The 26,289-nt window shown below is 43.4% G+C and overlaps 1 protein-coding gene across 2 annotated transcripts; it reads left to right on the plus strand.

Moving 5' to 3' along the window:
* The first annotated feature begins 359 nt into the window (after positions 1 to 359).
* On the plus strand, positions 360 to 17,069 carry LOC119268107 (serine/threonine-protein phosphatase 4 regulatory subunit 3B-like). 2 transcript variants are annotated; one of them, XM_037549614.1, is made up of 25 exons: positions 360 to 671; positions 3,117 to 3,197; positions 4,087 to 4,186; positions 4,277 to 4,361; positions 4,456 to 4,505; positions 4,572 to 4,637; positions 5,336 to 5,415; positions 5,954 to 6,013; positions 7,049 to 7,148; positions 7,225 to 7,302; positions 9,213 to 9,280; positions 9,351 to 9,419; positions 9,525 to 9,602; positions 9,691 to 9,786; positions 10,388 to 10,458; positions 12,620 to 12,697; positions 12,784 to 12,877; positions 13,373 to 13,471; positions 13,840 to 14,054; positions 14,139 to 14,253; positions 14,801 to 14,932; positions 15,002 to 15,109; positions 15,489 to 15,595; positions 15,693 to 15,800; positions 16,001 to 17,069. In XM_037549614.1, the coding sequence occupies exons 1-25, from the start codon at positions 609 to 611 to the stop codon at positions 16,458 to 16,460; spliced, it is 2,661 nt and encodes an 886-aa protein (XP_037405511.1). In that variant the 5' UTR covers positions 360 to 608; the 3' UTR covers positions 16,461 to 17,069. The 2 variants fall into 2 exon arrangements, with proteins under 2 accessions (XP_037405511.1, XP_037405512.1); XM_037549615.1 differs by lacking the exon at positions 4,572 to 4,637.
* The last annotated feature ends 9,220 nt before the right edge of the window (positions 17,070 to 26,289 follow it).

The raw sequence follows: 26,289 nt of genomic DNA on the forward strand, positions 1-26,289 counted from the left end.
TGAGCATTTAACGATTTAAGGCTGGTTATAGTGAAAAGTATCATATACTAGTATCATGCATATGATATTAGTGTATGATATTACATCCATAATGTATAGTAGCATATATTAGTATTATAGATGGTCTCATTTATTGCCATGTATGACACATAGTAGCATTAATATTTATAAAGATACGTTATCTACCTATGTTACTATAATCCCCTTTCTCTTCTCTAATTCTCTGTCACATAGAGTCCCAAGTGTATGATACCGCTTATGTTATCCCATTATAGCTAGCCTAACTTACTCGAGGAGCATTTTTTTTTAGAACACCAACACCCAATTCTTTGTCTATTGCGGGGGTCGGTAAGCAAACGAACACAAAATATTCGCGAAAACGAGAGGGGGCAAAAGGGGAAAGGCGACGCCTCAAGGCCGCGAGAAGCGAGGGCGAAGAAAGGCCTTGAGGCAGCTCGTCGATGGTGGTTAGGGTTTCGCAGCCTGCGTCCTCGACCCGCTGACGAAGCGACCCGGCGGCAAGAGGCTCCTTCGTCCCCCTAGGCTGCAGGGAGGCTCCCTCTATCTCTGTGGCGGCCCCGGAAGGCGACGGAGGGAACTGCGGCGCGATGGGGGAGCAGCGGGAGGCTTCGGCTTCGGCGGCGGCGGTAGCGCACAGCAGCAACATGCAGGTGAGGTCTCCGGACTTCTCGGTTGCCATACAGGGTCCTCGAAGCTTCTATCGCTGGTTAACTAGATGTGTAGATCCACTTAGCGGCTGGTTGTTAGCCTAACCTGGGTGCGCGTGGTTGCGTGTTGCGATTAACTCGCTGTTGCTTGAATACGTCATGCGGATGGATAGGGGAGGCAGGAAGTTCATTGAAGCAGCACGTGCCCTAGATCCAAGTTTAATGCTTTAGCATCGGGCAGTTTTGTGTTCTATCCAGGGCTGGGTCACTTTATCCCTAACGCGGAAGGGAAGTTACTCAGGTGATTACGATGACGAGGGAATGGAGGCATTGTATTTTGCTCGGTTCACAGTCTGCTATGTGTGCTGAACTAACTACATATGCTTAACTGTAGAGTTACTCTGCCTGACGTTCTTCCAGTGAAATTGGTGCTGCTAAGAGAGAAGTTTGGGCCTCGTGTAATTGTCCTAATCTGACTCCCCGGCAGAAAGAATTTGCATCTTTAAACAAAGAGGTTTATTCATTATCTACTGTTGGTATCTGAGACTGAAAACAATGCAACACACAGTCACTCCTTTCTGTTTGTATCCTAGACTAAAAACAAGGCCATACATAATCACTGGCCTAACCATCACCATAGATGCAAATTGCATGAAATTAGAAGGTTCTGGAGAAGTGCGTCTCCACTAGGTTCTGGGACGTTCATATTTGATTTATTACATGGCAAACATTTACGATGGTCTGAATATTTGTAAGTCAATTTTGAGGATCATCATTGTTTGCTTGAGGAATTATCTCAACTAAGCACTGGATGAAGCCTTGCCTTTGAAATCATTGTTGTCACTGGTTATGTGAGGGAGATTGGGTAGGTTGTAGTAGGGTATCTTATTTCCTACTTCCTAGAATGGAAGTATGCACAGTATAGGTAACTCTATACAACTTTAAGGGACATTTATCTTATTACCTCATACTATGCCTTTGCTGAATGATATGCATACTCTCATCAATGAACAAGGAATCTTGCAAGAGAAAAGCTGGTAATGTTGGAAAATTGACACCAAGGTCTACTTTACTTTTTATTTCTTCCCATATCTGAAGCTCAAATACCTGCAAAGTATACCAGCTATCCATGTGGTTCGTGAATAAGGTTGGCTTGGCTGAGGATATCCCTGACTATGTGGTTGGGAGTATCATCTTTATTGTGTTTGGTTGTAAATTGAGAGGTTGTTAGGGGTAGTCAATTTTATGTTTGGTTAGAAGTTAGAAGGGTGAGAGATGAATATCTTGTTGTGATGACCTCTTTGCTATGAGATGGTAAGATTACCCTCAACTAGTTATACAAAATGTATCATGGAATAGGTCAACACCACCATCCAAAAAATGCATGGGATTTGTAACTCCATGGTTCAAACATATCCATGAGTACAACTCAATCTAACAAAAATACTGTCTACAGCTACATCATACAAGGCATATGTCAGCAGATTAGAAGATGTATTCAATGGCAGGCATACGTTAGCAGATTCGAAGATGTATTCAATGGCCAGTTCAAAGATGGTCTTTGCTAATGTCACAGCCAGATGCAAATATGCTACTCGGAAGAATGTCATCTTCAGGTCAGCCTCGACCTGCTCCATGAACTAGGGGTCGCCGGAGGTGTGGAGGCAATTGCCCAGGCGTCCGCACACCACCGGACCTACTCTAGACGCAACTCGATGTGCACCACCGGACCTTGCTCGCCTGAGGCCGTAGACCTACCGCTGCCGTACACCGTCGGCCATGAAGCTCTTGCTAGGTTGCACTGGAGGTGGGCCTTACCAGGCAGGGAAAATGCGTCGCTGGCCTTGTCGTACCATCCACTGGTCAGTGTCGGCCTACAGGCACAGCACACGCCGCCAGCCCTGCCATTCCCCGCGCCGCAGCTTGCCATCTCCTAGCCGTCCTTGCTCACATGCGTAGAGCTCAGGAAGGGGAAAGAGAGGAGAAAGCAGATGCACCTTGACCGCGCCGCCGCCATTGCTCAAATGCGTCGCCGTCGATCCAAATCGTACCCGCTGCCGTTGCCTTGTCCGTGAGGAGAGAAAGGAAATTGTGGAGAGGGTGTTCTGTTTGCGAGGGGTGAGAACAGAAATGAAAACATTTTGTGGGGTCTGAGTCACCGCAGCGTGGGTGGTTGCGCCATCCACCAAAATTTCGCGGCTCGACTGATCCAGCTTTTGAAGGAATATTCCCAGGTATCTGGCTATCGCCGACCTTCTTCACCATCAAACCAAACGAGTGATATCTCCTCATGGATACTTTAAGCAAATGTGCTTTAACTCGTGGATACGGCAAAAAGCCTCCATCCCTCAAACAGTACATTTTACGGGCAGTATCTTTTCCGTTTCAATGTATATTATTGTCACATTATATAAAAAATATGGTATCAACATCTTGTAATTGTTCCAGCGTGTGAAAGTGTACCGTTTGAGGGATGGAGGCAAATGGGATGATCAGGGGACAGGGCACGTTGCTGTTGACTACATCGAGGTATGAGCCAGTATGTTGCTTTCAACTACCTTAAGGTATGGATCAAGTATGCATGAAAACTTTGTCTTATATATGGTTCTATTCAGTTAAATTGATACTTTGTTCACTATCTATTTTTTTTTGTTGCCGGGTAAATTTAGTTTGTCTGTTGTACTTTTGATTTTTCATCCAATATTTGCAAAGCCTAAGAATGTGACTGAGCAGCTTATTGTGGCTCCAATCCTTGCTTCCCGAAAGGATTAACCAAGAGCTGCTAGCACTCCTTCCTTGGTTTTACATGGTTTCCAATGTCATTTAAACTATATGAATAAACTCACACAGCTACCGGTGAGCCGTTTTGTCTAGCACAACAAATTGGGTCTATGTTATAGACTTATAGTTACCTGGTACTGTCTCTGTTTGGTTTTATAAGGCTCATATTTATTAAAAAAATTGATCAACAAAATATTACCAATATGCTACAAAAAGTATATTATTTGATTCATATTCAAAAGAAGTTTCAAGCGGTATAACTTTTGTGGCATAGAACTCATTTTGTTGATCAAATTAATGGCCAGTCTTCCTTTGTGTATGGGACTTATAAACCTGAATGGGAGTATGCTGTTAACACATCTAGTGGCGGTGATTTATCGAACAGTAAGCCGTGGTCAATATAGTGTAGATGCATTGTCCTGCTGTATGGCACCATGTTGTTCTGTTAATATGCCATCAGGAAGCTTAGTCATGAGTATCCAGTTTGTAGGCTTCCAATTTGTAAGCTCAGTCATGCATTGTCCTGCTGTATGGCACCATGTTGTTCTGTTAATACGTCCATGTTGTTCTGTTAATATCCAGTTTGTAGGCTTCCATTTTTTTAATGTTAACTGGGTCAACTGCGGGTTGATTCCAGGGTTCAAAAGAACCTGGTTTGACTGTTTTGGATGAAGAAGACAACGAAACACTGCTTGTCCACAATATTACATCTGAAGATATCTACAGAAAGCAAGAAGGTGAACGATTGCACTCCTTATCTGTTTTGAGCTAACCATTTATATCGTTACATGACGTGCTATGCTTTTTTTTTTTAAATTTTATATTAGAAACAATCATCTCATGGAGGGATCCAGAAGCAGCAACAGAATTAGCATTGAGCTTTCAGGAGGCTGCAGGGTGCTCCTACATATGGTAGTTCAAGAAAAGGAACCCTAGTGTAACTATCACTTTTCTTTAATTATTCCTTATTGATGTCTTATTTTGTATTCCTGGTGAGTCTCTGCAGGGACAACATCTGTGATATTCAGAGAAACCTTCAGTTTAGTAACCTTGGCGGTGAGTTGCTTAAAGCTTGCTGTCGTTCATATCATTCCTACACTGTTTTACTTTAATGTCCTGCAGGTCTTGAAGTTGGTCCTCGTCCAGCTTCGGAACATCTAGAAGCCTCTAGAGTATTGCATTCACATGGTAGATCCATTTTGCTATATATGTGTTACACTGTAAATATTGCTCTTATTAAATATTTGGAGAACTTGCTCACATATGATTGGAAGCCCTAAAATTTATTTCATGTATCGCCGCGTTGTACTTGTACCTGTAACCATAGCATTTATGGTATTGTCAATGCAGTCAAAGGTGGAAATACACTTGACACACTATGTCCTTAAATACCCCGGGGTGCATGTGAGTATAGCATGTGCTCGAGACATCAAGGGCATAAATGAAAATTAACCCCCCTGTAAGAACTCGTCCGGATGCACACTTACCTGGCTAGCTCCTCTCAGATTGAAGGGTTTGGGTTCAAATTCCCTATCTGAAGAGACTGGGTCGGATTACAGGAAAGCCCCCATCCCAGTTTTCTTGTGTCAAAATTCCCAATATTTACAGTCATAGCTCTCCACTGTCAATTCCTGAAGTGTGATCACTGAGAATCCACTAAAGCTTGAGAGCTAGAGCCATCCTACTGTCTTATCGGTCCACATTCGCTGCGGACCTTTTGTTTCCCTGGTTTCTTCTCGATTTCTGTTCGCCACACTTATACATTGAAAGTTCACCCTGTATCCTGACCGTTGCTGACGAACATGCTGTGGCAGACCTTGCTGTGTAGCTTTGCACCTGGTGTTCCCCAGATAGCAGTGTGTTTCTAACTCTGGATTTCCTTGCAGATGAGTCCTTTCGCTCTGTTAACGGTGAACTGAGGGAACTTCCACCTGTTGATTTGTCCAATCTTCCTTTGATTTTGAAGGTCAACTTTATTCTGTACTCTTCTCATATAAAACTATTGTTATCAGTTTCATCTATCATGTGCAAAGCAACATTTATTCCCCTTTTTCCGGGTTTTAATACTTCACATTCACTTTTCAACAGTTTATTGTGACAGTAGTAACTTGAGTGCTTATCTTGTATCGTGGGGGATAGTTCTTTGCCTGATCATGTTTTTAAAGTTCATATTTGATGAATATACATGTCTAGTCTTCAAATCTCGAAGCATTTGCTTGTTGTTCTGGCTTATTGAGTCATCCACTAATGCGGGGGCCAAAGATTTATTTCCTTATCTTCAGATCTAATTGTTGATGTTTGCCGTCAGTATTGTTGATATGTACCATAACTGAGAGCAGGACAGTTTGCCTGCTTATTGAAGACATTTTTGATAACACTAATGATACTACCGTCGTTATATTAATCTATCTAATGATTTACGGTTAGGCTCTTGTATGACCTGTACTTTCTGCTGCAAAAAAGGTCTATTATACTGTTACAATACCGCTGATGAAAATCTGCAGACTATATTGGAGGGTGGCATTACAGATCAAATGCGTGTGGCCGAGTTGATAACACAAGATGTAAGTATCTAGTCTTTGGGTGTGGCATGGTCCCATGTACCATATATTTTTGCTGTCATTAGCTAGTGTACCAATTTTCTTGGTAGAACAAACATTTCATTTAATCATTAACGCGAAACTCATCTTTGCTCCCTCAGAAGAATTGTGGGGTTGGGAAGCCCACCTGCTGTGAGAAAATCCTATAAAGGGATTAGTGATTAGTCTGCTCCCTTCTTGGGTTGATTAAAATGAAAATTGAAATCACCTCTTTTTGTGTTACATGACCTATTTGTTTAGGAGACCTCTTTGTGCTGTGCCCGGCATTTATTTTACATAGCAACTGCACTGCTTTACCTGTTTAAAGAGCACTTTTGGCGCAATTGTAGCAGTTTTTTTTTTGGTATGCCCTCATTTGCTCCATTTGTTGTTAGGTGTCTACCAATGGAAGTGACCGTGTTTGAGATTTAAAATGAAATGATTTCACTTGAAGTTCTTTCAGAATAATTTGTATGATGATCTGTTCTGCAGATGATTCTTGCACAGTAGATCCCGAGAGACTTTCTGATTTATCGTCTAATCAATATTTTGATGTAGGAACTGGTGTTTTGGATCCGCTTTATTCCATTTATACACAGATGTTTGCTTGAGAGTCTTCTTTCTGATTTGTTTTCACAAGATAACTTTGTTGGACATCAGTTAGATAGAAAATGCAATGCTGATCTACTGGGTAATTTAAGATGTTACCTTCAGTTGCGCCATCATGGATTCATAATGCTCCATGATGGTGGAATGACTTTTTGCTACTTAGCTACCTTACATGTCCTAATAAGGATTGGTTAATAACTAATCCATGCTTCCTTATTGCTGACATTGATTGTTATCCGTCTACGTCAATAACATTAGCCTGAAATGTATCAGAATTCAGAACATAAAATGTAGAAGAAACATTATGAGATGCGTGAAAATGATAATTCATTCTCTCTTTCTTGGATATGATTATTCGCAGTCCAACATGAAGTCTTACACTAATCAAGTTACAAATTCTCATTGTTTCAGCGTGATTTTTTCCCCAAGCTGCTGGATATTTTTAGAATGTGTGAGGATTTAGAGAATTTAGATGATCTCCACATGATATTCAAATTAGTCAGGGGAATCAGTAAGTACATATCAGTATTGGAATGCGTTCGGTAGAATATTTTGGACTGTTATTTATTGTCATTTTCATTCTGCAGTATTGCTGAACAGCCCATCGATCTTTGATAAGATATTCTCTGATGAGTTTATTCTTGACATCATAGGCGCCCTTGAATGTATGATTTCTCCTCCAGTCCTTTGTTTCTTCCTGTTTCTCCCATAATGTTATGGCGCTGCTAGAAGGAGGGCGCGAGAGGGCCGGCCGGGGGCCTTTTTGCCCACGGCCGGGCAAGAGGGAAGGGATTTCCTTCTTAATTCTTGCTTGATTAGATTGATACATCTTCTCCCCTTATATAGAGAGGTTTACTTGACTCCCCAGCAAGGCTTACTTGACCCCTAAGCAAGCGACCCTTATCTCTAATTAACCCTAAGACTAACGGGCTATACCGCCAGCCCAGTCCCATTAGGCCCATTACGTACTCTAACACTACACCCCACCTGGACATGCAGCTTGTCCTCGAGCTGCAACCTAACCAACTTATAACCATGACTCGACGCAACACAAACCTAACACCTAAAAACAAGCCTTTTACATCTTGGCTTGTTTTATTACTCTCAACCTGAAATGGACTGGGACACTTTATTTTGGACCCCTGAACATAAAGTGGACACCATCCGCACGTCGGACGTGCACGTGTACAGTCACCTGGATCCCATGGACACCATCTGGACAAAAGGAGTGCATGTGTATGGCCACCTGGAAGTGGTCGCAAGAGCGACCAGCAGAGGCGCCCTCGCGGCGGCTGGCGGCGGAATGCAGTGGTGCTACGCGGTGCGCTCCTGTCAGTGACGCCATGCCTTCTCCCCGCCGGACGACTGTTGGTCTGCACCGCACAGAGAAGAGTGGAGGGCTTTCAATGGAGAATGGCGAGGAGGGGTGCGCCCCCAACCGCCGATGTCGCAGACTTTGAGGTCGCTGTCCGTGGGGAAAACCGCATGCCCGCCGCCCGCGGGGAAAACCGCATGCCCAAGATCCCCGACGCAGCGGACGAGATCGAGGTCCTTTGCGCAGCGAAGCGCAACTGGGAGGAGCGGCAGCTGCAGACCACACATCTCCCGCACACGCCGACGCGCTAGGAGGCCGCACGCAGCAGCCTGCAGCCTCACCGCCGCCGACACGTGGCGGGTAGCGATCCAAGCCGGAAGCGGTGACGGCGACGGCGGAAACTTGATCCGCTGGATGGGGACGCCTTGGGACGGCGGCGGCGCTGATGGGAACGAGGTCGTCGCAGTCCCGTCGTAGGGCATCCCATACTGGTACGAGATGACCGGCGCCGTGGTCACGTCCGAGGGTGGCGGCGGCGGCGGGGGTAGCTGCTGTTGGTGTGGCGGCGGAGGAGGTGGCTGCTGGGGATGCAGCTGGGGCGCATAGGGCTCGACGAGGAAGGCCCTGATGCCCGCCACGGCCTGCCGTAATTCCAGGATTGCAGCTGTCATCTGCTCCGGGGTGAGGACGAGGGCGGACGGCGCCGGGGCAGAGGGTGCAATCGCCCCCGAGGATTCCAGCACGCCCAATGTCGGCGCGCCTGCTGTGTGGGGCAGCAGCGCCGATGAAGACGCTGGTGGCGGCGGGTAGGTGTGCGGCGGCGGCGGGTGGGAAGAACTCGGTGGAGGGCTGGACATGATCGAATCCGGGAAAGCTGATACCAAATTGTTATGGCGCTGCTAGAAGGAGGGCGTGAGAGGGCCGGCCAGGGGCCTTTTTGCCCACGGCCGGGCAAGAGGGAAGGGATTTCCTTCTTAATTCTTGCTTTGATTAGATTGATACATCTTCTCCCCTTATATAGAGAGGTTTACTTGACTCCCCAGCAAGGCTTACTTGACCCCTAAGCAAGCGACCCTTATCTCTAATTAACCCTAAGACTAACGGGCTATACCGCCAGCCCGGGCCCATTAGTCCCATTACGTACTCTTAACACATAACCTCTACATATCTTGAAATTATATACGATTGGTTTTGATTGATAGCCTGTGAGGCTGCTTCAATTTTTTCTACTAATTTTAGTGAATTTAATAACTTGTACAGATGATCCAGAGGTTGCTAAAGTGCAAAAGCATCGCATTTTTCTGAAGGATCATGTAGTTTTCAAAGAGGTGTGTTGATCTTTATACTCCTTACGATCTTGAATAATAAATATTTAGTAAAAGCTTTTTCTTTCTACAGGCCATACCTATTAAAAATATTTCTGTGGTTTCAAGGATACATCAAACGTACAGAATAGGGTATCTAAAGGTCAGTCACATTTCTCACTTGATTTGTTACATGATGGAATTTTGTGGAGACTTGATACTGCTTTGCTTTGCGCGTTTAAAATTGTGCTCATTTTGGCATCTGCAGGATGTTATATTACCCCGAATATTAGATGATGCCACTCTGGCTAGTCTTAACACGATGATACACACGAACAATGCTGCTGTTAGTATTTCAGCCTTCACCTAGTGTTGACGTGTCCTCATCAATTTCTTTATTCTTTGTCACATACAAGTGAATAATCTGCCTGTAGGTTATCTCCTTACTGAAGGATGATGCTTGCTTTATCCAAGACTTATTCTCTAGGATGAGATCACCAAATATTTCTATGGAATCGAAAAGAGAATTGGTGAGACATTCTTCTTATCTTTTGTTAGACGAGTTTATGGCTTGATCCCATTAAGTATCCTTTTCATTATCAAATCTGTTTATTGATAGAGATTATTATCAATTCCTTCACATTGTGTCATTGCTACAAAGGAATTTAGTTTGGGCACTGTAAAATGTAGCTGACTGATACGATTTTCTCCGTGAGTTAGAGGAATATCATATTTAGCGGTGCACGTGATTATGAAGGACCAAAATCTGTTGTTGTGAGCTTCGTTGATGCATTGGTGATTTTTCTCAACAGTGGGAGCTTAGTTGGCAGTTTGTTAAATTTGATAGTCATCTAGACTATTTCATTTTCTGCAGGATGTTGGAGTTTCTGTGTCCTGCGTAGTATTTAGAAAAATTCAGATAGATGCACTGTGATGTGTGGTTTAATATGTGGTCTGGGGCTCAGCTCAATGCCATTTTAAAGAACTACATCATTTGCGTTCTGTTCTGTTTTCAGGTTGAGATGATCCAGATGATAATTGCTTTTACATGCATATAGCTGTTGCAGTTACTGGAATGTGGAGAAGTTATTAATGCTCCGCGTCTGACAATGGTGTTTCTGGTGCTTGCAGGTCCTGTTCTTGCATGAGTTCTGCACTCTTAGTAAGAGTTTGCCGCTTGTACAACAACTACGACTGTTTCGGTATATACTTGTTTTCTTCTTTTTCGTCCTATGCCCTCTAGCTAGACCACACAAGCCATAATAACACAACACAAACTCCAGACGTGCCAAAATTTCAAATATGCAAACTGTGATGCATGGCTATTAACTAAAACTCTTGTTTCACTGTGTGGTTTGCTGTACGCAGCTCAAACCAGAGGATAGTTATGCCAATATCATACGTAGCCGAGTCCCTGGTTAAGTTCTTCGCAAGCTTCTGGTTTTCAATTCAATGAGCACACTGCACCTGCTCATTGCATGCCACTGTAAAAATTTCTGATGTACTGTATATGATCAGTACTACTGCACAGGAGGATATCTGGACTTGCACATCAGTAGGGGATTGGGAGGAAACTAAGAGGTTAGAGGATGAATGGAGGAGTGGATGGGATTAGACAGACTAATGTCACATTGCTTATGAATTCGGTCGTTTTTAACTTTACTCAAATGGGGAGGGCACTCTGTCCTTGTGCCGTAGTATTTGTCTTAACTTGCCTAGTTAAGATAAATGTTTATTGTGTTACTTATGCATATAGGCTGTACCTGTAAACATAGTGCATCATGCAACAGTACTGGATCTTTGACAACTGTGTGACTTTGCTTGAGTAAGATGTGCTTATAAACAAGACATCCGCCGCTGCTTTGATGTCTGAAGTTTTAACCCTCTTATCCTGTCTTTTGCAATAGAACATATGATACTGCCTTTAAAAAAAAGAACATATGATACTGGTATGCCTGAGGTGGTGGTGCCATTCTATGCACTCTTTGGCATCCCAATGCTTTACTTTGCTGCCTTTTAGCTTCAGATTTGCTAAACGATATCTTGTAATTTGGTACACTTAGGCGTCAGGGCACTCCCAGGTAGCAAAGCGTCGAGCTTGACTTAGACAGCAGAGGAAGGCGTCCGCCTTAGTCGCTAGGGCATCCAAGTCGTCTGCCCTTATGGGAGGGAGGGAAGGAGGGGAGGGAGGGAGGCTCCCTGCCTCTGTTTTCTCTCGTCTCCGCATCTGTTTCCTCCCAGATCTGCTTCGGTTGCTCTACTTGTTGGCTCTTCTCTTTTTTCTCTGGCGGCCGATTGACCCTTCTCCTAGTGTTGCTGCAGTAGCCAAGTGTGCCTGCTCTGATGGATCCTGTGGCTGGTAATGCTTAGGATCTATCGGAATGATCTTAGGAGAAGAGCTACATGCAATGATCCAGCTTGGAAGTATGGGTTCTGGCCAGATTTAGAGAGGAAAGATTTACTACTCTTATTAATGGTAGCTGTTAAATCTCCTAATTGGCTGCCATATTATATATGTATGTGTCTAAGGCGTCGCCTCGCCTTACGCTTTAAGTGCTTAAAAGGTGAGGTGCCCCCCAGCCCCACCCAGCGCCTTATCTTGAATCGCCGCCTTAAAAACATTGCTTCCAATCCATTTTCACAGCTATTACGTCCTGGGCAAGAACTCTAGATGAGAGGGGGGTGAGGGTGGGCAGGGAGGAAGATTGCCTTGCTGCTGCTCAAAATAGAGTGGGAGGTAAAGAGCGTGCGAGCAGCTTACCTTGCTGCTGCTTAAGAGGGGGAGGCAAGGAAGCCGGTGAGCAGCTACTGAAGGAGCACTGAAGCTTACCTGGCTGCTGCGTGAGACGGTGAGGAAGTAGAAGCGCAGCACTACAGGTGCACGCCGCCGGCCTGCCACCATTGCCCCTACCATTGCCACCGCTGGATGAGCCGCCAGCTAGGTCGGGAGGGCTGGGACAGAATGGATTAACTGAGAGGTATCGGGCCTAGGGTTGGAAGATAGCTGGGCTGGGCTGTAACAGAGTTGATTCTGGGAGTATGCATCGTGCATCAGTACTAAACAGTTATTTTTGTTGTTTAAATGTCGGATACACATAGGATATATCGGAAGAGCACCCTTACCGGATACAGATTCGTTACTTGCCTAGCGTATCCGTGTTTTTGAGATGTTTTGTAATGTTCTCTGTGCACGCGCGGCCATTCTCTATAATAGAGTGCACAGACCTATCCATTCCTCTAATCAATTTTGAAGGATGAAGCTGCTGCTTTTTTCTCTTCTCAAAATGTTGCTTCCTGCAAACTTTTATTGAACTGTAGGACTTGCTGCTATAAATTTATTAGCTAACTATTTATTTTCTTCAGGGATCTTTCAGGTGAAGGTGTATTTGAAATTGTATCTGATGTGTTGCAGAGTCAAGACAGAAAAATTGTTTCGGCTGGGTACTTATGAAGCGCCGAATCACCCTCTCATTGTTGATGCAGCCTTTTCTCTTCTAAACTCTTTGCATTTCATTTGACAATTGCAGGACGGATATCGTTATTCTTTTTCTTAATCAGGACCCTAACCTATTGAGGTCATATATTGTCCAGCAAGAAGGAAATTCTCTTCTTGGACTTTTGGTAAGTTGCAGTTACTTTGAGGTCTGCAGTACTGTATGCAGTAATTAATATGCTCGGGGTGTTTATGACCTTATCAACAATGGTGAAAAGTTAAATAAGAAACTTATCATCTCAGCTCCCAGATTACCAAGCCGACAATTTTGCTACTTCTGATACCATCAGTTGAAACCAGTGATTTCAGGCTAAGGGGGTATTTCTTTGAAGTCCGAGGGTGTAGACTAAATGGTTTTGAATTCGAGGGTGAATTAATAGGTTTAGGCGATACTTAAAGGGTGTAAATTGATATTGTTTAAAGAATAGGCTTTAGATCAGGTATGCATGTCCAATATACCATTGTAAGTACGGATCTTGTTTTTGTTCCAGAAAATTCACCAAACATCTTTGTGATTTGATCATATTAGCATTTTTTTTATCATCGACAGTTTAACCACATCGCTATCTTTTCTAGAATATATGTTTTACTTCACACTTTAAAGGCTAATCACTAAATTTCAGGTTAAAGGAATGGTAACTGACTTTGGTGAGCAAATGCACTGCCAATTTCTGGAAATCCTCCGTATATTAATGGATTCTTTCACTATGTCTGGAGCACATGTAAGTTACTTTTTTGGCCAAAATAGGTTTAAGAAGTTGTATGCTATCTTTACCCCTCAAATTTCACTTAAAGATTCTCATCTGAAGTAGAAAAGTTTATCTACAGACAGCATATTTCTTGTACGATCATCACCACTTGCCAATGTTCTGAGGCAGTGACTTTCGTCTGAAGTGTCCCTCAAGTTTCTATGTTATCTGAAGTTGATGCTTTACATCTTTGTTGTTATGTTCAGTTCTTTTTAGATGTAGTTTGCTGTCATTCTTCTGCATCTGCTCGCCTTGATGTCGGCTCCAAGATATCCAAAATCTGTACCTGTTTTTAACTAGGCTCAGTTGGTGGTACTTACTCTTCTTTCCCCTTGGTGCAGAGAGACGTAATTATTGAGATTTTCTATGAAAGGCACCTTGACTATTTGGTTGATGTAATAGCATCCTCTTGTCCTTCGAGGAGTGCTACCCGAACATCACCTAACTCAGCTCTCGTTGGTGGAAACACTGAAGTGCATCGTATCAAGCCAGAAATTCTGTTAAATGTCTGCGAACTATTATGCTTCTGTGTAGTCCATCATCCCTATAGAATTAAGTAATGCCCCATCCAACTTTATTTCAACAACATACTGCTGCTGTTCACTTATCGCACACCTGCTAAATGAGTATAATCTTGTAGGTGCAACTTCCTTATGAACAATGCGATAGAGAAAATCCTTACCATGACTCGACGAAGCGAGAAGTTTTTGGTTGTTGCAGCTGTCAGGTTTATGCGCACTATTATATCCAGAAATGTGGGTAACGAAGTTTTTTCTCGATTTCCTTTTGTGTTACTTGGGTTGTTGACGGCAGCAACTATTGGTAAATTGGAAGTTCCCTTAAGTTTACAAACTTTTGATATATCTGTGGCATAGCGGGATCTTTTGATCTAGTAGTTCAACTACTTCTGTTTGGTTCCTTAAGCAATTTGTATTGCTGCTTGTTGCATCATACATCTGACTTGTCCAGCAAAATTTATAGTGACTGGGTGTGCTTCACCTTTTACTACTCCCTCCGTTCCGAATTACTTGTCTATACGGATGTATCTAGACTCATTTTAGTGCTAGATACCTCTGTATCTAGACAAATCTAAGACAAGTAATTCGGAACGGAGGGAGTACATATTATGTGTCATACTGTCATCACATGTTTGCAATCCACGGACATGAAATAATTGTTCTCAAGGTTTGCATTTTACCTTTATTATGTATAAAACGGGGCAGTGGGCTGTGTGTCAAACTGTACTATCTTGTGTAGTGAGTCAAGTATCTATTTTAATACCACTTGGTATTTTCTTTCTAGGATGAACATCTTATTCGCCATGTTGTCAAGTTTAACTTGTTGAAACCAATAATTGATGCCTTTGTGGAAAATGGGGATAGATATAACATGCTACAATCCGGAGTACTCGAACTGTTGGAACACATACGGAAGGTACATTTTTCAAAACTTCTCGGAATAACTATGAATTGTAGCTTACTCATTGGATTTCTTCTTGTGCAGGAAAATCTAAAACCTCTTGTTATTTATGTTACCGAGTCTTTCTCAGATCAACTTATGAAGTTTGAACACTTCGGGAGCATTCAGGCCTTCAAACTCAAGTATCAACAGGTTGACCATCTTCTTGTGCACCGCCGCATCTTGTTTTGACGATAGACTGGGTATCTCACCACTGTGTCATGGAAAAAGAAGATGACAAGTGTACAAACCCCTAAGAATTATGAACTAAAAATTTGAAGAAAACCGGCCAAGATTTAATTCGATATTTCCGTATGTTACTTTTTCCCATGTGTGTGGTTGTTAAGGATGCAAATCCAACAAATTGATCGAACCAATATGGCAAATCCAGCAGGTTGAACAAACAAGCTCTACTATTAACTAAGTAAACCATGAAAACCATTCAAGTTGAGCTTGTAGATAATTTCTCCCCACTATGTTACTACTAGTATTTGTATTTGCATCAAGTCTCTTTTCATTTTGTTGTTGCAAGTACTTGGAGAGTGCCGATATGAAATTAAGTGCTAGTGTGCCTGACATGAGAAAGAAGGCAGAAGGAAGAGGTCTTGAGAAGGAAGAGGAAGATTATTTCAATGAGAGGTATTCTGTGTTTTGTTTTGTCATTGATTGCTTATTTTGTTTGCAATATAGCTTTGCAGAATGTGCCATTAATGATGGTGCAATTTTTTGCTCCTAGTGACGAGGAAGATTCAGTAAGGCGGACTAAACATGCACACAGTGAACATAATGAAGAAAGCAAGGATGATGTAGCCAATGGAAGCGAAACTGGTGACATATCCTCAAGGTATATTCTCTTCATACACAGTTTAACTGACTGTCGGTTACGCGACAAAAAAAACTTGCTGTCGGTTCCCATGGTGTTTTCTATTGTTGCATCAATTAGAAAATCTGGACTAATATTATCATGAAGATTTTGAATTTTTTCTCAGGCGATGTAATTTATTTTGTTGATGCTGTTTTGTCATTTTTTGCCCATCTTTGCAGGCCTAAATCTGGTGGGCTTGTGGACTATGCCGATGATGATGACGAGGATTTCAATCCGCCACCCAAGGAGCCTGATAGGCCTGTGGATGACGATGAGCTCTTAACTATATCCACAGTGAAGCGGAAATTAGTAAACACGGGGGATGGCAAACATGCAGATGGGGAGGTTCGCAAGAGACAAAAGATTGAAACAAGGATTACTTGTGCCAAGATTTCTGGTTTGACTAATCTGGCTAGCAAACACAAGGATTCACTTGCCTCAAGCTCGCCAAGTTGCGAGGCCAATGGTGTTTTGGGGGAGCATGCTACACATTCTGATGAGCATCAACATTCCACAGACACTGCAGAAACCTCACGGCAAGTTGGCGGTGATTGTATCAAAGCAATGGGCAGTTTGTCTAGTGAGAAGGCTGTAAATACCACCAAAATAAACGATTCAGAGCCCTATTTAGTGAGATGACAAATTGACAGCTCTTCTCCACACTGGCTTGCCCCAGGATTCGACCGATCAATGCTTGCCAACAGGAAGGAACAACATGTTTTTGGCTCTGGAGAAGGCTGAATCTATTAATCTCAAATCCAGAAGCATGATTCGAGGTGATGTAAATCGCACTTCTCTGTAAATCTTGAATGAAATTGCAGCTACCATCACAGCCTGTAAAGTAATTCTTCCAGAAGGAAAGATATGAAACTGAGAATTGGCATGCCTTTCGGTTCAGCATTAATCGAGTCACCTCTCTCTCTATGTATCTCTTTCTCTCTCTATATAGAGAGAGCAGTGAATATATGAAACTGAGAATTGGCATGCACTTTCTCCCGTATTTCATTCTAGGATCATTGGCTGAGATGTTGATGTTGTAAAACAAGTGGGCAAGAATAGTTTCAGTTGAGAGTGATATTATTCATATCTTACAGTTGTAATTTGTCGATTAGTAGTTTTGGCTGGATATACTTTGACTTGGCATGCACTTTCTCCCGTATTTCTTTCTAGGACCATTGGCTGAGATGTTGATGTTGTAAAACAAGTGGGCAAGAATAGTTTCAGTTGAGAGTGATATTATTCATATCTTACAGTTGCAATTTGTCGATTAGTAGTTTTGGCTGGATATACTTTGATTTGGATGAGTAATTAATTTATATGATAGAATAATTTATTCAAAAGGTTGAACAAGAGTAATTTTGAATGAATATATGGCCATGTCTTTCAGTCTGGGATTTGTACACAGTAGAAGATTATGATTATATTTTTGAATGAAATGTTTGTTGTTAACCTTCCAAATTTAAGCTTGTGTTCTGAACTTCTCTGGTTTATGCCTTTGTTGTGAACCTTACAAATTTACTAAACGTCTTGCAAATTAGCCTGGTCATTGTGTGAAATGCTTGCTCATACCTTTGTGATAGTGGTTAGGGATTGGTGTAATCTCTAAACATCTTTTATTAAACAGAACGAACAAATACATACTCCCTTTGTTTATTCTACAGGCTAGTTCTTTTGGGCGGCTCAAAAAATAAGCTACCTCTCCTTAGCTTAAAAAATAAGCCGCTTTCAAAATTTATTGAAACTTCTATATTAGTTAAGAAGCCTCAATAAATGAGGGAGGCGGCTTAGAAAAAAGCTTAGGGAGGAGGCGGCTTATGTTTTAAGCCAACAAAAGAACATGCCTACATGGGTTGAATAGTAGGAAACATAAGCTGCCAAAAGAACTGGCCCTACATGGGTTGAATAGCAGGAAACACTATCCATGCGTTTGGTTCTCGACTTTTGCTCTGTCTACAAATTACATTGCTTCCCGAATACGTTTCAGCTGGGTCGGATTCGATCCCGCTGTAATCTGATACACCGCTTTGCAAAGCCCAAAACTGGACGCATTGAGTGGGAAGTGAAAACGCTCCTCTCGGTCTATTTGTCCGACCCCCCTTTTCCAAGCCCCCCTTCCCTTGCTACCATGACCTCCCGTGCCGCCACGGGCGGTAGCTCCGGCGACCTCACCCTTATACACCGCGAGCACCTTGCCTCGTCCCTCTCCCACTGCCTTGTGGTGGCCGGATCGACCGTGTTCTTTTGGTGTTCACTTATATATGGCTTAATCCTACGATCTAGGTTTGTATGTCTTTGAATAGAGAAAGCATCCCATTGCTGAACCAAAAAGAACGAATATTCACTCAACCCTCCACATATATAATACAAATCGGACCAAATCTTTGAATTGAGAAAGCATCCCATTGCTGAACCAAAAAGAACGGATATTCACTCAACCCTCCACATATATAATACAAATCGGACCAAATGCGTCGTATGTTTTCGGTTGTTTCCCATAAAATGCTTTTGTTTTCGGTCGTTAGCTTGACCGCGTTGATTTTAATACTTTTCGGCTCAACTGTGCCCACAAGACATAGTGTTACACCTTCAATGTGATAGCATAGACTTTTCTCCTTTTCTTTTTGGACAAATGAACTACTCCCTCTCTTCGTTAATATAAGATATGGTCAGTCTAAAACATTCTATATGGATGAACAAAGGGTGCGTAAATTGACAAGGGGCATATCAATCCACACCTTGATAGTCCTATAAGGCATCTCTAACGTTGACCTGCAAACTGGACACGTATCCGTTCGTGGACAGGAGGACTACTTCATGGACACATGACCAATTCGTGGTAGGCGGCCATCTAACACTATCCACATACATTTCAAGCCGGGCTTCAACTAACTAGATGAAATTCAAACACAATGAAATTTATCAAAGTTTGAATAGAAAATAGCACAAGTCATCCATACTTAGTATGCAAATAAATCTAGTATAACATTAGTTCAAATCCAACAAGATTAAGCGGATGTTCAACAAGTTTTTCATCAACGGATCAAATCGTCCCACACATACTGCCCCTTGAGCTTCATCCAACAGTGTATTTGCGTAAATGGTCCGTCCTCTACCTTGTGGTACAACACGACAACTCGTATAGGCTACACAAGGTGTAGAGAAGCATTGAGTGAGTGAATGAATCAATCAACAATTTGAGCAAGAAGAAGCAAAACGTACGATCTTCATGGTTGCCGCATGAATGGGACACATTGCCTCTAGCCAATTAACTACTTTACAGAACTTGGCGACAGTGGTCTGGATGGTGTACTACCGATACGCTAACGACTTCACATCGCGTTCATGGATGGTGTGCATGTCGTAGGGCGCAATGTGCTTTCGTGCGTGAAATGAACCATGCACGCACTGCGAGAAGAGCCCCCCTTTGCTCCTGCCTACGAAATCCGTGGATACAGCCAACCACAGATCACACAACTCATCCTCCATGCTCGAGTACCCTGCCATCCTTCGTACTCGAAAAAACCAACATGAAGTTCGAAAATAAGCTTAATGGCATTTGATTGAACACCTGCCGGGTGTGGTGACAGACATGATGTTGTCGACAGGGGAGGGGGATAGAGGGTACCTGGTTGCGGACGGATTCTGGGTGGACGACGCCGTAGTATAAGGTGAGCGGGCGCATGGGTGGTGATTGCGGACGTCCGGCAATGCCTGTGTGACGGCCGGAGAGGTATAACGGTGGCGTGGAGGAGAAGGGCGCCGATGCAAAGCAAGCTGAAGCAGGGGCAGAGTGGAAGAGAGAGTGGGCGGGGGTGTCAGAGCCCTACGTGGCTCGTGTCCGGACTCTCACAAAGCCCCCCAGTTTGCTTCCAATTTATGGTAAAAAGCACATCCATACCGATACATGACTGCATTGGATGACAAAACACGTCTGGGCCGCGCAATCCGGATGGATCTAGACAAGGGTCCGTTTTGGAGATGCCCTAAGGGTCTAACTAAGATAATTGGTGTGTTATCATCTTCTGGCATATTAACTACAACAAAGATCAAGAACTATAGTACAATCATTGATCTTCACCACAATATTTTTCTTAATACCTGCCCGAAGCTTGCTTAAAAGTTGAATCAACTAAATTTAACCTCAATTCTGACCATTTTTACGGATTCGACTGGACTTGGTTCTGGTTTTCCCGCAAACATTGCTAGGATGAGAGTTTGCATTCATCATTCTTTGTTACCAGGGTCTCGACCTGACGAGTTCTTTCTTGTAGAGCCTGCATATCATTACTAGTCATCTGACCGAGGCAAACAACATGCATTTTAAGCAGTTTGGTAAAGGAGTTATTTTTCTTAGTTTTGAGCAACAATGAAAGAATTAGAGTTTCCTCTAAGGTATGATGATTACCAATGCTATTACCATTGTTGTTCTATATTTATTTGGAGCACATGCAGGGTTGGTGTAGGGATTATGATTATTGCTTTCATATGAGTTTTGATTTCTCCAACCAGAATTATAATTTTCACGAGCTACAAAGTTTACATCATTAGTAGCAGATTTTGTAATGTCACTAATAAGGATATTATCTTTCCGTTTTATGATACCTAAGAGCTTATAAATTGTAGCATTAGGCTCTTTATTATTTTCTTCATTAACATATTTTACCTTGTGTGTTGAAGACCTCTCCACATGTCAATGGGCATGGTTTTCTTGCATGTCATTAAACAACTTCTTTGCTTCTTGGGCACAAAGGCCCATGAAGGCACCACATGTGGCAGTTTCTAACATATTCTTTGACAAAGGATTTAGAGCATTATAAATCACATGGATAATAAGCCATTCCTCCATGCCGTGGTTTGGACAATTTCTTACGCCTTTTTCACCCTTTCCCACGAAAGTTCTAGTTTCTCGCAATATTCCTGCCTAAAACATGTTAGTGCAGAGCTACATTGTTTTAGCTCGAGGAAAATATTTAGTTCTAAAAAAATTGCAACAACCTTCCCACGTATTGAACCTTCCCACGTATTGATGGCGCCTTTAGATAATGCATTCTTTTTCTCTACCGCTAAGCTAAACCAAAAACAGTCTCAACTTGATCGCATTAGGCTTGACATCCTTCACATGCATCATATCACACATCTCACTGGAAGTGTGGAGATGCATCCCAGTGCCTTCAGTGACCAATCATTCAAATTGGTTTTGTTGAACCACGTTTGCTAGCATCATTTCTATCCCATATTTCTCAGTCTCGACATCGGGTGTTAAACACGTATCTTGTGATTAGTTGCTTAGTGCCGTCTAGCATTATAGGTTAGTGCTAAAATGCAGAAGGTTTAGGGACCTTAATATTAATTGTCCACCATATACTGAGGTGTAACTGAACCTGTACGTGGTGTATATAAACAGATCAACACTAATGTTTATTATCACTGCAATTCAATTTGCCTCACTTGGTATCAGAACAAAAAGATCCAACCCCCACCACAGCTATGGCTGGCACCAATTCTGTTCCCTTAGCCGGCACCACTAGAGTCCCCTTCTCCCTCAATGCCGGAAGCATCGCCACTGGCTCTAGCTCTTCAGCCCCAATATTTGTCACGTCTCTCGACAATCTCATCACAATCTGCCTCACGTGGGATAACTTCCTGCTATGGAAGACCCATGCTATTCCCGCCCTTGGCGCAAATGGTATGTATGGCTATGTCACCAACACGGTGGAAGAACCACCACACACCATCACAGAAGGAACGAGAGATGCAGCCGTCGAGGCGGCCAATCCAAATTTCCTTTGATGGTACCAGCAAAACCAGCTCGTGATGATCCCTCTCCTAGGATCCATGACTGACGACATCCTCGGTCAGATGATGCAGCTGATGACCTCTGTTGCTGTTTGGACTACTCTCCATGACATGTTTGCATCAGAAAACTGAGTCCGCGTCATGCAACTAAGGTACCATCTATCTAAACTGAAGAAGAAGGACCTCTCTGCGCCGGAGTACTATCGCAAGATGAAGGGGTCCGCTGATGCGACGGTATCCATCGGCAAGCCCCTATCTGACGATGAGGTGCTTGCGTACATGCTTGTTGGGCCGAGCTTCGAGTTTGAGCCTCTAGTCGCGTTGATATCACAACTGTAGGATCAAAAGTATGTCTAGAGGGGTGGTGATTAGACTACTTGACCAAATAAAAATCTAGCCTTTTCCCAATTTTAAGTCTTGGCAGATTTTAGCAACTTAGCACAAGTCAAGCAAACAACCTACACATGAAAATCTAAGAGTATAGCAGCGGAATGTAAATCATTGCATATGAAGGTAAAGGGGAGGAGTTTAGAGGGAGCAAAGGCAATGTAGACACGGAGATTTTTGGCGTGGTTCTGATAGGTGGTGCTAACGTACATCCACATTGATGAAGACTTCAACCCACGAAGGGTAACGCTAGCGCGAGTCCACGGAGGGCTCCACCCACGAAGGGTCCACGAAGAAGCAACCTTGTCTATCCCACCATGGCCATCGCCCACAAAGGACTTGCCTCACTTGGTAGATTTTCACGAAGTAGGCGATCTCCTTGCCCTTACAAACTCCTTGGTTCAACTCCACAATCTTGACGGAGGCTCCCAAGTGACACCTAACCAATCCAGGAGACACCACTCTTCAAAAGGTAATAGATGGTGTGTTGGTGATGAACTCCTTGCTCTTGTGCTTCAAATGATAGTCTCCCCATTACTCAACTTTCTCTCACAGATTTGGATTTGATGGAAAGATGATTTGAGTGGAAAGCAACTTGGGGAAAGGCTAGAGATCAAGATTCTTTTGGTTGGATTGGAATATCTTGGTCTAAACACATGAGTAGGTGGTTCTCTCTGAGAAAATGAATGGTAGAAGTGTAGGCACGTTCTGATGGCTCTCTCCATGAATGGAGGATGGGTGGAGGGGTATATATAGCCTTCACACAAAATCTAACCGTTACACACAATTTACCAAACTCGATGAGACCTAATACTCAAACTCGGTCAGACCGATTTAGTTCAAAATGTGAACGTTAGGCTTTTCAGTGTGACCGACATGTCAACTCGGTGGGACCGATTTCATTAGGGTTAGGGCATAACGTGTAACACCCTCGATGCGACTATAGCTCCCACGTGTCGATGCACGACTTAGAGACATAATCGCATTGAAGGCATATGTCGCAAGTTAGACAATCTTCACAACATCCCATGTAATATATAGATAATAAAAGGGGAGATAACATAGTTGGCTTACACTCGCCACGTCAATCAAGTACATAAATAACATTACATCATCCAAACACTCATGGCCTGACTACGACATCAAAATAAAAGATAACCCAACATGCGACACGGTCCCGATCACCCCAACTGGGCTCCACTACTGATCATCAGGAAAGGAAACATAGTATCGTTGAGAGTCCTCGTCGAACTCCCACTTGAGCTCGAGCGCGTCACCTGGAGCGGAATCATCAGGCCCTGCATCTGGTATAATAGTAATCTGTGAGCCACAGGGACTCAGCAATCTCGCACCCTCGCGATCAAGACTATTTAAGCTTATAGGTAAGGCAAGGTAAAAATATATGTGGAGCTACAGCAAGCGACTAGCAAATATGGTGGCTATCCTGTTCGCAAAAGAGAGCGAGAAGAGGAGGCAAAGCACGAGCGAGAAACTAGAGAGCTACCTGCGCAAACATTACTCCAACACCGTGTCCACTTCCCGGACTCCGCCGAGAAGAGGCCATCACGGTAACTCACACGGTGGATTCATTTTAGTTAAGTTAAGGTTCAAGTTATCTACAACCGGACATTAACAAATTCCCATCTGCCCATAACCGCGGGCATGGCTTTCGAAAGTTCAAAACCCTGCAGGGGAGTCCCAACTTAGCCCATGACAAGCTCTCATGGTCAACAAAGGAATAGACCTCCTCCCGAGACGTTCCGATCAGGCTCGGTACCTCAGTTCTTCAAGACACTTCGACAGGTTAAAACAAGACCAGCAACACCGCCCGAATGTGCCGACAAATCCCGATAGGAGCTGCACATATCTCGTTCTCAGGGCACACTCAGATGAGCTCTCCATACAACTAAAACCAAACCTCGAGTTTCCCCGAGGGGGCGCTGCACAGGACTCTAGTTTGGACCAACACTCAGAGGAGCACTGGCCCAGGGGGGCTAAAATAAGATGACCCTCGGGCTCCGGAAACCCAAGGGAAAAAGAGGCTAGGTGGCAAATGGTAAAACCAAGGTTGGGCATTGCTGGAAAAGCTTTAAACAAGGCAAACTATCAAGGGGTTCCCATTATAACCCAACCGCGTAAGGAACGCAAAATCCGGGAACATAACACCGATATGACGGAAACTAGGGCGGCAAGAGTGGAACAAAACACTAGGCGAGAGGCCGAGCCTTCCACCCTTTACCAAGTATATAGATGCATTAAGATAACATGGCAATATAATGGTATCCCAACAAGTAAATAAATGTTCCAACAAGGAACGACCTCCAATCTTCACCTGCAACTAGCAACGCTATAAAAGGGGCTGAGCAAAGCGGTAACATAGCCAATCAACGGTTTGCTAGGACATGGTGGGTTAGAGGTTTGACATGGCTATTTGGGAGGCTTGAAAGCAAGTGGTAGGCATCGTAGCATTGGCATAGCAAAAGAGCGAGCATCTAGCAAAGCAAAGATAGTAGTGATTTCGAGGGTATGATCATCTTGCCTGCAAAGTTGTCAGAGTTGACTGGATCCTCGAAAGCAAACTCAACGGGCTCCTCGTTAGCGAACTCGTCTCCCGGCTCTACCCAAACAAGACAAACAAGCAAACAGAACACAATCAACCACGTGCAAAGCTCAATGATGCAAAGATGATATGCTATGCAGGATGTGATGTGGGATGCATATGCAAGATGTGACAAGGAATGCATGAACCTGGCCTCAACTTGGGAATCCAAGTGTGCCACTGGAAAGATGATATGAAATCGCTTGAAAATGATATAAAGAACGCCGGAATCGGAGTTACGGTTTGGAAATGGCAAGCAAATCAAATATGACACCGGTCTGCGATTTACAACAAGTAGCCATCTAAATGCAACAAGATGAACATGCTACAGCACCCAAACATGGCAACAAAATACATGGCAGGGATGTATTCAAGATACTTAACAAAAGTCTAGCACTGAGCTATGGCCAAATCATCCATTAACAGGTTCAAACAAGCATGGCAAAAATGCATATGACAAACAGATTTCAGACTTAGTGAAATTAACACTTGTCTGGAATTTCAGATCAGGTAGCACTCTTCGGAGCAACAAAACTACATGCTACAGGACCTGAACATGGCAAAGTAAAGCATGGCATGGAGCTACTCAAAGAGCTTAACAAAAGTCCCTTAGTGACCTTGAGCCAAAAGGGATCAGAAAATACAATTGCAAGCATGTGAACATGGCAAAAACATAATCAGTTCTCAGACTTAGTGGAAACTGGAGCATGCTGAAAACAGATATCAAGTAGGCATGTTTACGAGCTCGATGCACTCACTACGGAGTAAGTCATGACAATCTAAGCATACACCCATCAAGAATACACAAAATTCAAGCTAGACATGGCAAGAACAATAGCATAGCATGCACGGATCAACTACAACATCCTCGGCAAAATCGCTAACAAGTAGACAATCTGCCCAGATTCACAAAGTAGCAAAAGTAGAGCTCGATTGACTCAAGCTAGGGTGCTCCATAATTGCAAACAAAGACATGTATGGATAGAGCACTATAAGATTAACAAAACATCCTTACTGATCATCCTCAAAAGAGGCACGGATCACTAGGAAACAACATGAACATATGGCCATATAAAATAAATAGGTCAAGGACTTAGTGGAAATGCTAAGTCCCTGAAATCAGCATTACCAAGTTCCTCACTTTGCAAGCTTGTGCTAGTCACCACACACATCACAAAAATACATGGGTTGCACCTCTGGAAAGATGGCAAAACCCTTAACAAAACATATGTAGAGCTCATGGGCATATCATGCACACAATAATCATGGCAAAATGACAAATATCTAAATGGAGTAGCAGATCTGACAATTATCTCAAGTAGCACTCTTCTAACAGCATTTCGGGCATCAAGATGAACTCAAATGAAAATGACGCAATGGAATGAAATGATGTACTCTCTGAGGCGAACATTTTGATATGCTATATGCCAAAAACGGAGTTACGGATGCAAAGTTACGATGCAATGAACAGGAGCATATGAGCTAGGGTTTCGGGCAAAAAGTCAACCGTCGGGATCCAGATCCAGATCCGGGGCACGCAGTTCGAGGTTCGTCGGCCAGAGTTCGCTCGAGCTCGCCGGAGCAGGGGCTTGCTGGAGAGGGGCCTGGAGAGGAGGAGGGGCCGGCCGGGGAGGCGCCGACGACGAGGTCGGCGGGGTCGGCGGCGGCCGGGCGCGCGGTGGCCGG

Source organism: Triticum dicoccoides, chromosome 3A, assembly GCF_002162155.2.
Source record: "Triticum dicoccoides isolate Atlit2015 ecotype Zavitan chromosome 3A, WEW_v2.0, whole genome shotgun sequence".
Classification (NCBI taxonomy): domain Eukaryota; kingdom Viridiplantae; phylum Streptophyta; class Magnoliopsida; order Poales; family Poaceae; genus Triticum; species Triticum dicoccoides.